The sequence below is a fragment of the Parus major genome, chromosome 2, assembly GCF_001522545.3.
Source record: "Parus major isolate Abel chromosome 2, Parus_major1.1, whole genome shotgun sequence".
In the NCBI taxonomy this organism is placed as follows: Eukaryota; Metazoa; Chordata; class Aves; order Passeriformes; family Paridae; genus Parus; species Parus major.
Window position 1 is genome coordinate 116,755,857 of NC_031769.1, and position 14,625 is coordinate 116,770,481.

The 14,625-nt window shown below is 45.5% G+C and overlaps 1 protein-coding gene and 1 long non-coding RNA gene across 5 annotated transcripts in view; one reads left to right on the plus strand and one right to left on the minus strand.

The window, feature by feature from the left end:
* Positions 1-5,977: 5,977 nt before the first annotated feature.
* Positions 5,978-9,916, minus strand: LOC107200889. Its single transcript, XR_001519824.3, has 2 exons — positions 9,530-9,916; positions 5,978-6,965 (listed from the first exon to the last, which is right to left on the minus strand). It is a non-coding gene; the product is annotated as an uncharacterized LOC107200889 (long non-coding RNA).
* Positions 9,917-10,003: 87 nt separating this feature from the next.
* TRIM55 (tripartite motif containing 55) overlaps positions 10,004-14,625 on the plus strand; it is a 37,164-nt gene continuing 32,542 nt past the window's right edge. For all 4 annotated transcript variants that reach the window (XM_015619955.3, XM_015619957.3, XM_015619956.3 and 1 more), the window contains exons 1-2: positions 10,004-10,360; positions 10,766-10,938. In XM_015619955.3, the coding sequence (XP_015475441.1) occupies positions 10,172-10,360; positions 10,766-10,938 (362 nt within the window). In that variant the 5' untranslated portion in view covers positions 10,004-10,171. The remainder of the gene's footprint in view (positions 10,361-10,765; positions 10,939-14,625) is intronic.

Here is a 14,625-nt window from a genome sequence, read left to right on the forward strand (position 1 = left end):
CATGGGAAAGGCACTGGCTTGATGTCTCAATGCCACGATTTTCTTTTTCTCCTTTTTTTTCTTCTATAATAATGTAAACATCTTTGAAAAACATTCTTTGACCTGCCTGCTATTCTTGTTCTGGTGGGCATAAAGCCCACCAGAGCATCATCACATCACAACAGAATGTGTGAACCTATTCAGCCTTGGTTTGGAAGGGGATGTGTTGCTTCAAGCTACTGCTGGAAATAGAAGTGAGGGGAGCAGTCCCTGCGTGCTCAAGCAGAGGCTGCTCCCTGGTTGATGGGACTTGTCGTTTCAGGGAGGGGCCCAGACAGTTCACCCCTTCATGGAAGAGGATAAAGGAGATGAAAGTTGATGTGGGAAGGATGAGAAGCAGGTTGCTGGGGTGCTGCAAAGTAGCAGGGAGGTGGAGGCATTTCACTGGGCTTGAGAAATCACTTCTAAAGGACTTGTTCAATGTAGACAACATTCTGGGGCTTACTGCTGTGCATGCACATACAGTCTCCTTTCTAATCCTCTTGTGTCTTTTTCCCTTTGCATCTTCCACTTCACTCAGAAAACGTTGTACTGCCAGTCTTACAAAGTGGCCTCACACAGGGACCACACAGAGATACTCATTAGCTAGCTGGCAGCACTGTTTCCTCCCTAAACTGGAAGGAAATGGTTCAGCACCTTTCTGCTGTCCTGCATGGCTCCTACAGCATTTGGGGTGGAGAGAGGAGTGGGGAGAACACCAGACTTGGGTCAGAGACAAGAGGATCTCTTGCCTCCCACATGCTGGACGTGCTTCCCCAAGAAATCTGTGAAGGAAAGGCTGAAAATGAGAGCACCAAGATGTAGAAAGGTGGAGCTTCCTGCTTTCCCCATTGGCTCCTTGAGAAGCTCTGTTTTTCAGTTTCCATCTTCATGTACCTTGGAGGTCAGGTGTAAAGAACATTTCAGATAACATGGGAACATGTTAACAAGTCACCAGAGAAAGAATGAGAGATTTGGCACCTTCTTCCTGCCTGACTGGATGACACCTGACTTGTTAAAGAGACATACTTCCCTGAAAGGGAACAATGGATGACTTCAGTTCTGGGAATGAACATCCTGTCTGGACACATTCCAGGAGCCCAAGGAACTAGCTGTGAGATCTGACATATCAATGAATGCAACCTGAAACATTTCATGCAGAGTTGGTTCTAAGGAAGCATTGCCCCTTCTCAGGAATATCACCTGAATACCTGATGATGGGTGAGAGGTCTTGCCAATTTGGATCAGCAAGAATAGGAGCCTGTATAATTTTTTTTTAAAGTATTACATAAATATAATCTATTTTGGATGGATATTAATGGATTTGTCATGGATGAATTATTTTATTCCTATTCTTACTTCATCTCTTCTGGATTGAGTGGGATTTCAGTGTTACTGATTGCCTGCTGACATTGCTGGCTGAAGATGACTGTGAACTGTTACCCTGTGGCCACCTAGCTCATGTCAGGTTCCTTGCCATGCTCTCTGGAATGCTAAAGGTTATGATTGTTGTGTCTGCCCCATTTTGGCTGCAGGAATGAGGACCCTGGTGAGTACCTCTAATGAAGGTCAGGGATGGCAGAGGCATCCTCTGCTGGCAAAAGTAGCTATGGAATGGGACAAAGGCATGACTCCTGAGATTCCTCAATGTGTCTCTCAGGGGTCCAACAAGAAGTTTACTGATGAGTAGAAACCTTCCCCCCGCCCCCACCAAATCCCCTCTCCTTTGAGCTGTAATTAAAACCAGTGACTAAGGATTACTCTGAAAGCACTGCGGCCCTCTACCCTGGGAACTGAGCTATCAAAAGATGAGAGATGCAGTCCCGAGAGAAACTCCCAGCAAGATCTCACAGGAGCCCCAGTCCCAGCAGCATGATGACAAGTAGCAGATTCATCTCTGTGGGATATGGGGAACCAAGGCCTAAAAGGCACCTTGAATACAAATTTCTGCACAAAACAATGCTGCTGCAAAGCTGTCAGCTTGTTGTGAAGTGCTTCATAGCAATGATTAGGGATGGAAATAGAACCAAGGCCATACTACGTGGGTAACTGGAAGAGATGTGATTTGTAGTCTACTCTTACATAAATCTAGTAGCACTGCCTCATGTTTGCATTACAGGCTTTGGAATTGTCAGAAGCATCAGAACAAGGCTGTGTACTGCTCCAGCTTGTCACCTCTTACCTAAGGATTATCTGAAGTAAGATTTTCTGCACACCTACAGCAGGATAGAGATGAAGGGAGCTGACCCCACAGCATTACAAAAAGAGCAAAACTAGTGACATGAGGAAGCAAAACTTGCAATAAGCAGATCCACCAGAGACTCTGTCTTTACACTACCTCTCCTTGTTTGCAGGCTTCATTAGCAAAGCAGCTTTAAATGCTGTGACAGTGGAAATGCACAGCAGCTCTGGCACTGATCCTATGCTCTGCTTTGCCCTCCCTGTGCCCTGCATATGCCTGTTTTCTCCCCCACTTGTCTTCTTCTGATCCAAAGGGTGGCAGTGACAGGGGATGTGGAGTCAGTGGTGCCCTATTTTCCCAGCTTCTTGACCACAGTGGGGGGGACAAAGGAGCACATTCGGCTCACAGCAGCACATCTTCCCTTACATCCAGTGCTGGAGCAGCCTCCCTCAGTGCTGATGGCTGGGGTCACAGGGGGGTCACCCTCCAGGCTGATAACAATCCCTGTAGGCTGCATCAGGGGGAGAATTTTGGAAGGAGAGGAAGACAGCCAGCCCCAACTCTTTGTCTTACACCCAGATCATTGTATCAGACTGTCATGATGCTGTCTATTGCCATGAGCTATTGGTTCATGTTGCCCAATCCTGACTGCAGAGGGTAGAACTGTGTAGTGAGAGATGTGCATCCTCAGTCAGCACAAGCAAAACACAGATCTTACTGCAAAGCTGCTCCCTCCATGGCCAGGTCAAGGCTTTTTAGGAGACATACAAAATCTGAATTATTCTATGGTGAAAGGACTTGCTGTGCACCCTTTCTTCCCTTGCATTCCCTAAACTCTGCCAGAATCAGAAGGGCTGACTCCTAGGGAACAGCCTGGTGTGGGGAGAGGGTGATGCAACACCACGTGTGTGGACATGGGCCGACGTGCTTGAGATGCTTCCTGAAGTGATAATTCAAAAGGACGTTAATGCAATAAACTGTTGCTTGGTACAATGAACACAATGTCACAGTGGATGGCATTCCTGATTGTAGCTAAAAGTGCCTGGCTTGAAGGCTTTTCCTTGTTTTCCTTGCAAATACCTGCATCTCTCTCTCAAGTGCTATGCTCCCCTATGCTCACAAAAGTCTCATGTGAAGGAGCGGGTGAAAGAACCTTACTGAAAAATGGCCAAAAGGGAAACTTTCTCTTATCTGACTTTCAAAAGGAAAGAAAAGGTATTGGTACTCAGGAATGAAGAGTCATGCTGGTTTTCCTATATGCCTTGAAAGCATTTACAGGGCATATGGGTATATAGCAAAAGGAAATAAAAGGAAAACAGAGGAATTTGGAGAAAAAAACAACAACCCCTAAGAACATTTGTTACCTCTGCCACCAGCCACTTGATAAATAGACACTTCAGTTCTGGTAGCAACTTACTGTGTGAAAGCCTTCCTGCTCCCAAACACAGTATTTTTCTTTAGCTGTAATATGGAAATATTTGACCTTTTATCTTCAAGCACTGAATCTCTATTCTGTCCTGAAAGAATGACCCTCAAGATGGATGAGAACATTACCTAGACCATCCTGGGGAGCTGGATGGAGTGTCAGCAGATCTCTGGTTTGGTATAAAGTTTGTGCTGAGTACTAACTTAAAATCAGTCTCTCCTTTGAACTATGGACCTGAGTATTGTCCTGGAAAAAAAAATAAAAATATCTGCAGTCCTCTGCTCTGCTAGTTGAGCAATGGAGAGCATTCTGAAATAGCTGGCTTATGTCAAGCAGACCAAGGCTAGGGAGAAACCTGACACTGGGACAGGGCTGTATCCCTGTGAAGTGATGAGCTGATACCAGCTGGGACGCCTGAGCTCGATTTGTGCTGTGAAACACAAGTCCCTCCCTACTGAACATCTCTCTCCTTTCCTACTGACAGAGCTGGGGCTGCAGCAGCGGGGTTTGGAGTGCTATGGGCTGTTAAGTCCAGAGCAAAAAACAAATCTGTCACCCAGTCAAAAATCATGTTGTTAAAGCTCTGCAACCCTTTTCCTTAAATTCTGGTATGCTTAGGAGCCCCCCTAGCATTGCCCCTGCTATGCTACCTGTGTTCCTCCCCACTGCCACAGCACCAACTCCTGAGCTCCAGAAACAAACATCCCTGTTATTCCACAAAATGCAGGTACCTGAGGAGGATTCACCATTCCTACCTTTCTGCTAGCAGGGGAGACATGGAGCTGTGAATTACAAACAGGCTCTCATGGGATGCTGTAATAGCAAAGTAGAGGGGAAAGGGTCAGGGGTGCATTTGAAAAGCAGAGGGTTGTGTTAAAATAGTAAAGTACTTGGTTGCTTACTCTTTTAAAGGAAGTGAGATTTTTCCCACTTTTCTAACTGGTGTGCTCTCCCCTTTTTCTAACTGCTTTTGTTTTACTTATATCCTTTCTTCCTTCATGTCTTATTTTCCCTGCAGGATATGTTTGGGGGTGTGGAAAAGCAAGCCTGTTCCTGTTATCTGTGAAACTTGTCCCTAGCCTGGGAAAGGACCTATTTTTAGGTAGACAGTAGTACAGCACTGTTCCTTTCCCACATTCAATATTTCCTTCAGTCCTTTGGATATACTTTTATGCCTTGGCTGTGAAATATGGATCTCTTTCTAGCAGTGATGTGTGGAGGGAATAAGGGTTTGGGAATCTCCAGGTTTGTAAAGTTGCATATGGTTTGGGGACACGCTGAACTGTTCATTTCATGTTTGTTATCCTACATCCGGTCTTCTCAGGCTCACTGATTTTGATACTTTAGACAATACAGATATTTGCAAGGAACATGATAAATGCTTCATGTTAATCACCTTGCAGGGTCACCCTGCCTGCCTGAAGGGTATGGCCTGACCACCAATTCTCATCCTGATATTGAGGACTCTGAGGAAACCAGGACCTTCTTTCAGGAGGGCTTTGTTTCCCTGTGTCCCCTAAAGCTGGGTGACAGGTTCATGCTGGCTTCCTGGCACTGCTGGAGGGCAGAAGGAAACCGAAAGATCTTCTTTTTCCCAGGCAGACACATGGGGCAGTGACCTCATGTTTTAGTATCACAATGATGGAAGAACCACAGCATGCAGGAATGAGTCCTTGATGCAGTTTGTCCACAGACTCTGACTGTTTTCAGGGTCTTTTAATCCGAATCTCTGAGGTTTGTCTGCTATAATTCATGTTAGTACCACTGATTAATTTGGTACAGAAGTTATTATCTAATACCATGCCCTTTTATCCCATGTTTCCACTGTTTTGCTGCAAACCAGGTCCTTGAGTGTGGATAAGCCCAGAGCAGGCTGCTTTTGAGCACAGTTCAGCTCAGGGCAGTGTCCACCCTCTATTAAAAAGAAAAGGACAGACATCCTCCCTCTGTGTGGTCTTTGCAGCTTGTGCCTGAAATCTCATGTCCTGTACATTTGATGTGCTCCCAGTGACTCACCCTTGGAAATGCTTTGAGCTTTCCTTTTCTGCTGTGATTTCATGTGCAAAAGAAACTTTCTAAAGATGCCATTATCTCCTGTGCTGGTCTTTGTTTCCTTGGGGATCTGAAACCAACTCTCAGACTGTTTTTAGAAGGTCTCCAAATACTGACCGCACATGGCCTGTCATCACATATGAGGTACACAAAGACAAATATATATATATGTGTGTGTGTGTGTGTGTGTGTGTTGAGTGAAAAAAAGTCAGCCTCAAAAAGCAACTGTTTTTCAAAGCACTTGTCTCTGTTGCAAAAGCTCTCTTTGGCTGCATAAATTGAATCACACACAAGAGTAGTCTCAGTATTTATCATGGAGTGTATATGGATCACAATAAAATCATGAAATGCAAAATATAATTTGTAGTTTGCACTTGTATAGGTAGGAGGGCTTCATCTTGTAGCTGGCTTGTCGGCTCAGTAAGTTGTTGCCAATGTAAGTGAAATCTGAATCTCCAACATGCTGGCTTGTAGGTGGGAATGCCAGTGCTTGCCACCCGCTCCTGAGGGACTGTTCACAGCACAGTGAATGGGCACAGACAAAAGGTGAGATTGATGGAGAACATCCCCTTGCCTCCCCAGGGATTCTTGGCTGAAAATGCAAACCTTTTCAGTCAAAATAACAAGCAGAGTTAGGAGTATGGGAAGAGGGGAAGGATGCACCATCATTTTGCCCTAAGTCTCACATTTGGGTGAGCAGAATTGGAAGTGGCAACCTCATTTTTGTTAGCATGTTGTATTGCTCAAGCACCCACCAGCTCTGTCCTCTTCCAGCAGCTGGGCTGTTGTGGGAAGCATGCAGGTGTGTCTGACCAGCTTCAGGATTGTGGGGAGCTCCTGGAGGCAGTGGGGTGGGGGTGAGTGTTGATCCCTTCCCAGGGAATGATGGGCAGCTCCCATGTGCTTTAGGCAGATGCCAGTGTAGAGGTCTTCCCACTCCTGGGCTGGGTGGCGGGGTGCTTGCTCACCCCCAGGACAGACAGAAGGTGAGGTGGCAGCAGGCCAAGGCACTGTCATCCCGTGGATCAGGATGCTTCTCACCACTCACCATGTCCAGGACAGGATGCCTGGACAAGGAGCCTGCTCCTTGCAGAATGCACTTTGTCTCTGCAGGCTTGCTGGGGAGGCAAGTCATGTGGGAGCTTATTTTTGACAGCATCCTCTGGCCAAAATATGATTTTTCTCTTTGTTTTCCAGTCATGCGAGAGAGCCACAGGGCTGATTTTCTGAGTGACACACAAAAGTTTCACAACTCTGGTACAAGATAAGAGGTTGCAGAGGGGAATTCTGTGAATGCAAAACCCAGAGATGCCATTATGGCATTGAAACCTGAACCTGGACATCATTCAACCTCTCCTTCCTTCTCCAAATCCCTCTCCTAAACCCACTGCTTTGCAGCCAGCTTTCCAGGTTCCAGACCATCAGTGCACAGGCCACAAGCTGTTACTCAGCTGCAAAATAGAGGAGTTAGAAGTAATGTCTGTAAAAGCAAAACTATATTTAGGAATTAGTGTTCTTGTTATGTCAACAAAGCTGTGTAACACTTCCAGACAAGCAATATTGGGAAAAAAAAAAAAAATCTCTTCTTGGTGATGGCTGGAAGTCATATTTTCTGTCCAGAACGAGTGTTAAAGCAAATCCTCTTGCCTTTTCTTTGTCCCTTGAGAGATGGCTTGACTTGGTGACTCCTCAGAGGTAGACAGCTGTGTGTGCTGGTGGTCTTCCCCTGCAGGAGTGGAAGGGGAGGAAGAGGAGGGGGACAGGGCTGCCAGGAGAGATCAGAGGGTGCCAGGCTCTTTCTCAGTGCAAGTTGTTTGAGACTTATACTAAGTAGTCCCTGCTGAAGACCAACTGCAGGATCTTCCTGTTTTTTCTCAGTGTCTTGGACTTGGCTCTTTTCCTCCTTGTTGCAAATTGGTCATGCAATGTGTGGCCTTCCTGGCATTTCTCATCCTGCCTTTGCAAGTTTGGTTAAGCTTCTGCATTAGTTTACCTATAATTTATTGTTGTGGTTCATAATACCTTGTCAGAAAAACCTGTACTAATTTTTCACATGTCTGCAGAAAAATATTTCAGCTCAGGCCTGGTTACAAAAGGTGGTTTATCTTTGTTTTGCTGACTCCTCTTTTTGGTTGTACTGTTTGTTACCTGTCTATGTTAACATGCTTCAGCACACAGAAAGGAGAAAACCACCAGCACACTGTCCCTCACCTTTTATCTACCAGATGTCCTCTTCAGATGCATCAGATGTCCTGCTCAGCCAGTTAACACAAGGCTTTTGGGGGTTACTGTGGGTAAGTAAACCTAAACTCACCAGAATTTCATCCTAGAGGCATGTTACACCGAGAGAGGTCCCTCAGTTCATTCTCCAAAGGGCCAGCATGGCCTTTTTTGCCTGCCATGAACACCTCCTTCCCTACATCAGCATTTGTGATGTGCTGTGTGCTGACATTTCTAGCCTTCAGCTTTTCCCTCCAGAATTTCCCTATTTCTGCCTGTGCAGTAAGGTGGAAGTTCCTGCCCTGTCAGATAAGGATGGCTTTCCTCATCTGATTCAGAGCCCCTTATTGAAGCAGGTTCTGCTGTGCAAGGGGCAGCTGACTCAAAGTTAGGAGGGCAAGAATGAGGCGTTCAGATTCCTCCAGATGCAAAAGTCACCTCTGACCCAGCTATGGAGGGGAGGGAAAGAAGAGAAATATCTTCTTGCTGCTGCCAGGGAAGGCTCCCTGCCAGCCCTGCCAAAAGCCCCAGCTGTCCGCAGCTCAGCTGCCAGAGCAGCTTTTCCCACTGGACTCCAGGCTCTTGTCCACACCAGGCAGTTGAAGCAAAGGAGTGATTTCAAGTGGGTTTAACTAAACTATGACTAATTTCCCATGAATGCAAGACTTAGAAAAATCGATTCGCTTCTATAGGACTGCTGACAAATGTGTGTAAGTTTACACAGGGGAATTTCCAGCTCAGTGAGCTGTGAATGAGTACAGGAGTTCACTCAAACACTTAAGAAGCATGTGAGGCAATGAAAATAAAATAGTAAATAATACCTTTCTTTTAATGTTATTTATTACAATTGCATGCAGAGGATAATATTCATTTTCATGCAGAAATCCATTAAAACCTTCACTTTTATATTTTCCTGAAGTGCACAGTTTCCAGACTGGTGTTGCATGCAGACTGAGGGCCCTGCTTTAGAATCTGGATGTGTAGGGTATTCACTCAGCTGCTCTACTGCATTTTTCAGATGCAAGCACTATACAGTCATAAAACAGAATAAACATTAAAGGTTTCTACAAGATACTCAGAAACTATTGTAGCTATTGACTAAAAGAGAAGAAAATATTCTGATTACATGTACAGTATGGTGGCAAAGTGATATTATACAGTAATGCAGGGACTTTGGCTTAAATTTGGGGATGAGATATTTATTGCTTGTACAGTTGTGTGATAAATTATTGGCAAGTAGAAGCACAGATGGCTTTCCCTTAAGATCAGGCATCACATGTCACAAATTATCTGGGAAATTGTCATTTTAAAAATAACTCTGGAACAAGTGCCAAGCTGAAAGGGATATCAGTGTCTAATAAACAGATATAAACACAGCAGTGCCCAAAACTAAAATATATTTGAATTAAACTGTCACAGAGAGAGCATATACAATTAGTACCTATTCTCTAGCAGCACAAATGAAAGCCTTTCACACTGTATTTCTTCTGGTTTTTTTCTCATCAGGAAATCCAAATAATGTTTTTCATGCATATTTAACCTGACCATGGAGTTAGTGGCACAATTAGTCATGTTGGATTTTTATGTTACAGCTCCTAAAACCAAAATTTTACCAGAACAAACTTACTCACAGTTACAAGCAGGCAATTTTATTTGTCTGGATTTCAAGGCAGTGAGATGAAGATTTACACCCTGAAGTGTTCAAGCTCCAGAGCAGGCATCACTCCTATTGTCTTCTCCAGTAACCACATGTACTTCACACCTTGGGAAGGTAGGATCCTGGAGCCTGCCAAAGCACATGGCCAAAATTACATTCTGCCTCTCACGGCCATGGCTGCTTGCTCACAACAGAATGTCTATTAGGCTACAGGACGTGGCTGCACAGGCTGGGACAAGTCCTTCAGTCTCCATTGACCTGCAAAGATAAGGAAAGGGAGCGGATGGCCTTTGCTTATCACTCCCCCAACTCCTCAAGGGGTGAAGGCTGCCATGTGTGAGTGAGGAGAGCCAGGGCCTCTCCTGCCTCCCCCCCTCCCCTGGCAGCCGTCACCTGTCCCAGCCTGTCCTGCTCTCACACGCATATATGGGCACGGCAGGACGGCAGCTGGTGACGCAGCGCTGCTAAAAACAGCCCCGGCTCTGCTCGGCCCCTCGTTCAAACAATGTCCTCTGGCCCGAGCAACCCAGAGAGCCTCTGATCGCAGCACAGCCTTGGACTTATTTCAAGGGAAATTAACCCCAAAACCTCTCCACAAGGCCGTGGCCCTGAGCATATGCCCCAGGAAAAGCTAGGGATGAGCACCTCCCTGAGCTACAAGTCGTTCTCCAAAGAGCAGCAAACTATGGATAACCTGGAGAAACAGCTGATCTGCCCCATCTGTTTGGAGATGTTCACCAAGCCAGTGGTCATCCTGCCCTGCCAGCACAACCTCTGTCGGAAATGCGCCAGTGACATCTTCCAGGTAGGTTTCTTCCCATAGAGAGCTCTGCTTCCCAAGCAAGACTGGCTGGAATGAATGGGAAAGAAGAGTTTTTACATGTTTTGGTAGATCAGTTTTAACAGTTGGTGAGACAAGGTGGGGGGGGGAGTGATTTAAGGCCAAAGTTGATGTATCCGGGGGCCAGGGCCGAGCTCACAGCAGGTGAAAGTGACACGTGTTGGCTGTGGTGATGTGGCCAAGTGTGAACTGAGGGACTGGCCCCTCGCCCAGCAGCCACCAGGTGTTTTCCCATGGGTGGCATGTTGCAATTACCCTCTCATTTGGCATAGTGACAAATGGTTTCCTAACATTTGGTGCTTTTAGAAGAGGCTTTCATGGTTTTGCATGGCCATAATTCCCTCTTCTTGTGCTGCTTGGCAAGAGCAGGCCTCCAACCCCTACCTGCCGACCAGGGGAGGTACAACTGTGGCGTCGGGAGGCCGCTTCCGCTGTCCCTCCTGCAGGCATGAGGTGGTCCTGGACCGACACGGTGTCTACGGGCTGCAGAGGAACCTGCTGGTGGAGAACATCATTGACATCTACAAGCAGGAGTCCACAAGGTAACAAGGGAATTCATGTCCTTCAGAGGACACACGTGAGGTTGATTTTGTTGTTTTGTCTCGGAAAAGCAGAAAAGGGTTGTGCTGCCATGCCTGACTATCTGCTGCACCATGAAGTCAGATTTCACTGAGGACAAAAAACTATCCAAATAGATGCTGAGCTTCCCTGTTTCCACTTACAACAGAGGATTGGGCCATATTTATTCACATGAACAATACTTACCTGTGCAAGCAACACCTTTGTGGTCAGCACAGCTAACTCACATGATTAAGGGAAAAGTATCATGGTTAACATCATTTATTGCAAAAACAGTTCATACATTTCTTTTTTCCTTAACCCGAGCATTCTCTTGCTAAAGAAGGGAAAGGATTTCAAATCTTATTAGAAAATCCTGAGGTACAGACAGTGCAAACAACAAGAAAACTGAATTTCACACAGAAGGTAGCCTGCATTATAATGAAAATACCAAATGAAAATTCTGTTAAAAATATCTCCATTCCTGTCAGTTTGGGATGTGAACTTAGGAAATCAAGTCTTATTTAGGAGTCCATAAAAGAGTGGTAAACAATATGTATCAGCACTCTGTGGCTGTGCACAAGAATCAAGACCTCAGGGCAGGGGAATGGGTTAATTCTTAAAAGTAAGATTACTCCTGAATGGTAATTTCTTGCATTTGATATGTAATGAATCCAGAAATAGAAAAATGTTTTCTCATCTTTATTTCCTTGGGATGGGTTGGATTCATGCTGCCACTGTGGAGAACTTAGCAGGGAGGAAGGTGAAGGAGATAATCCTCTCCCTCTACTTTGCTCTTATGAGACCCCACCTGGAGTACTGCATCCAGCTCTGGAGTCCTTAGCACAAGAAAGATATGGACCTGCTGGAGTGAATCCAGAGGAGGGGCACAAAGATGCTTAGAGGGCTGGAGCATCTCTCCTCTGAAAGAGATGGAGCTGTTCAACCTGGAGAAGTGAAGGCTCTGGGGAGACCTTACAGCACCTTACAGTACCTAAAGGGGGCTAAAAGAGAGCTGGAGAGGGACTTTGACAAGGGCATGAAGTGGTAGGACAAGGCTTTAAACTGAAAGAGAATAGGTTTACATTAGGCATGGAAAGAAATTCTTCACTATGAGGGTGGTGAGGCACTGGCACAGGTTGCCCAGAGAGGTTGTGGATGCTTCATCCCTAGCAGTGTTCAGGACCGGGAGGGATGGGGCTTCACACAACCTGTGCTAATGAAACGTGTCTTTGCCCAAGGTAGAGGCTTTGAAACAACATGATCTCTCAGGTTCTTTCCAACCCAAACCATTCTATAAGTCTGTGATCCTATGATGAAGTTAACCTGGCCCCAGGACACCAAGCAAGGAGCTATTGCCCAGGGAAGCTGGTTTTTGTCACCAGCATAGATACTTAGTGTTGGTTCTGTATGACAAGGTGTTTTGTTCACCTGGAAGTTGTAATCCTGGCCATGCTCCCTGGATCTTTTGATCCCACCAGAGCAAAGAGCTGGGTTTCCCAGGACAGAGAGACAATGGCATCACTGGTGCAGATGGCCACAACCAACAGAACCCAGGGATGGCGGAGGATGCTTCCTCCAGCAGAGGAGGACAGTCACCAGCAGAGACAACACTTTGGAGCCTGGCAGTAGCTTTGGCTATTCTTAGCTGTTTGAATCTCTCTGAGGGCTGTTGCAGCTGGGCATAGGTTGGAGCTCCAAAGCCCTGGAGAGCACGAAGTTGGCTTAAAATTGTCCTTTCTGCTGCCCTTTGCGCTCCATGCCAAGTAAAGGTCAGCTACCCCTGTGTGTGTCATTGATACTCAAATATTATTTTAGTCAAGAAAATCGCAGAGGAAATGAATCAACAAAGCTGCAATTGTGGACTTTGCTTTTGACCAAACAAGCTGGACATGTGTGGCCTCATGTCTTCCTTGGTTTTTTGGGGTTTTTTTTCAGCTCAGAGTTGTATTTAACTAAAAAAAAAAAAAAAGAAAAAGGAAAAAAAGGCAGGTCCTCTTTCCTATGTAGCTCATGGGGAATTGGTACAAAATACAATTAAGTAGAAATGAGAAATGTAAGAATAGGTTTAGTAGAGTTAGTAGATTTTTTCAAGATTCCATGAAAGCAATGATGAATAAAATGGGAAAATAAAAAAAAAAAATAAAAATAAAGAAAGAACATAGGTTTGCTTATATATTTGCCCAAAAGTCTTGTTTATTTAATCTGTTAAAGTGCTTATTTAACCTTCATGTACGTCCTTAGAATGAAAGTTATTGTCAGGGTTACATAGTAGCAGCAGCACATAGCAGCACTATCTAAACTATTTGGTCCTTTGTGGGCCTCAGCTGCTTATCTCCCTCTGCCTAACATTCCTTGGGCTCCCCTGAGAGTGTGAGCAGATCTTTCATGGCTTTTGCCTGTGCTGTCCCACTGAAAGAAAAAAGTCAAGGGAAATCAAGTCTTCCCCACTTCTTCCTTTTGTACCAGTCTCTTCCATCCTGGCAACTGGGGTCCGGCAGAGATATGTAGGAGGAAGGGTGAGATATGATATTTGCCCCCTTGTTCCTCCCAAAACAGCCATTCAAACTGGTAGCACGTATGATTTCCAGACAGGAACCTCTTCCCATCGAGTTCTCCTCTGGGTATAATTCACTATAACTGCATGTGCCAGAATGAGGCCAGCTCCCACCTGCATTCCACATGAACTTAGAGTAAAGGGAGAGTAAAGGGAGAAAACTTTGACTACTGCTTAGCCAAAAATAGCTTGTTTCAAAAGGTTTGGTTGGTTTTTGTTTGGTTTTTGTTTGGTTTTTGTTTGGTTTTTGTTTGGTTTTTGTTTGGTTGGGTTTTTTGCTTGTTTTTTAGTTTTTTTGTAATTGGATTTTCTATTTGAAGTAAGGAATTGGTGTTTTTTAAAAAAAAACTGGGGCAGGAGCTGCACTGAGGTTGGGAGAGTCTGCCTGAGCCCTCATATGCAGCCCCTCCTATTACTAAGTATCACATCATATGGTCTTTTATCCCATTGCTCATCAAATTCCAGCTGATGGCAGCATAGCCTGTTGCCCAATTTAGAATGTGTTAGCAACACAAGGGAAGAATTCTTCAAGCAGGAGGTGGCTTGTAAAAAGCTTTAAAAGACAGTAAAGGACTGAAAACAGTGGAAATTGAGTTGGCTAAAAATTAAACCAGTCTTTGAAAATCTGTAGGCCACTGATCACCTAAACTATCTGAGGAACATCAGGACTCCTGCTGTCACCAGGAAAGGGTAGCAACGGGAGGCTGTGACTTTTTGTGAAATCTGGCAGGTTCTAATGATCTCAGTTGGCTATTCCAGATCAAAAGGTGCTTTGGGCTTTGTTACCAGCTGAATCCTGATCAGGGAGGGTCAAGCACTCTTTCTGCTTTGCACTTACCAGAGAGAGCCTGAGGAACAGGCTGTCCCTGCAGCCCCAAGCACGGATGGAGCAGAGTGTGCAGCAGGGACCAGGCTGTGCTGAGAGCAGCCTACATGGGCTCTGTGATGGTGCTGATGTCCTGCAGGGCCCCATAGCCAGCACTGCCAGAAGTCTGCCCCTGACAACTCCGAGGTCTTAGCCCAAATTCCCAAGGCAGGATATATCTCCTTGCCAGGCTGCAGGGGCATCTGGGGAGCACAGACAGGCTGGGCCAGGGAAATATGCTCCCTGACC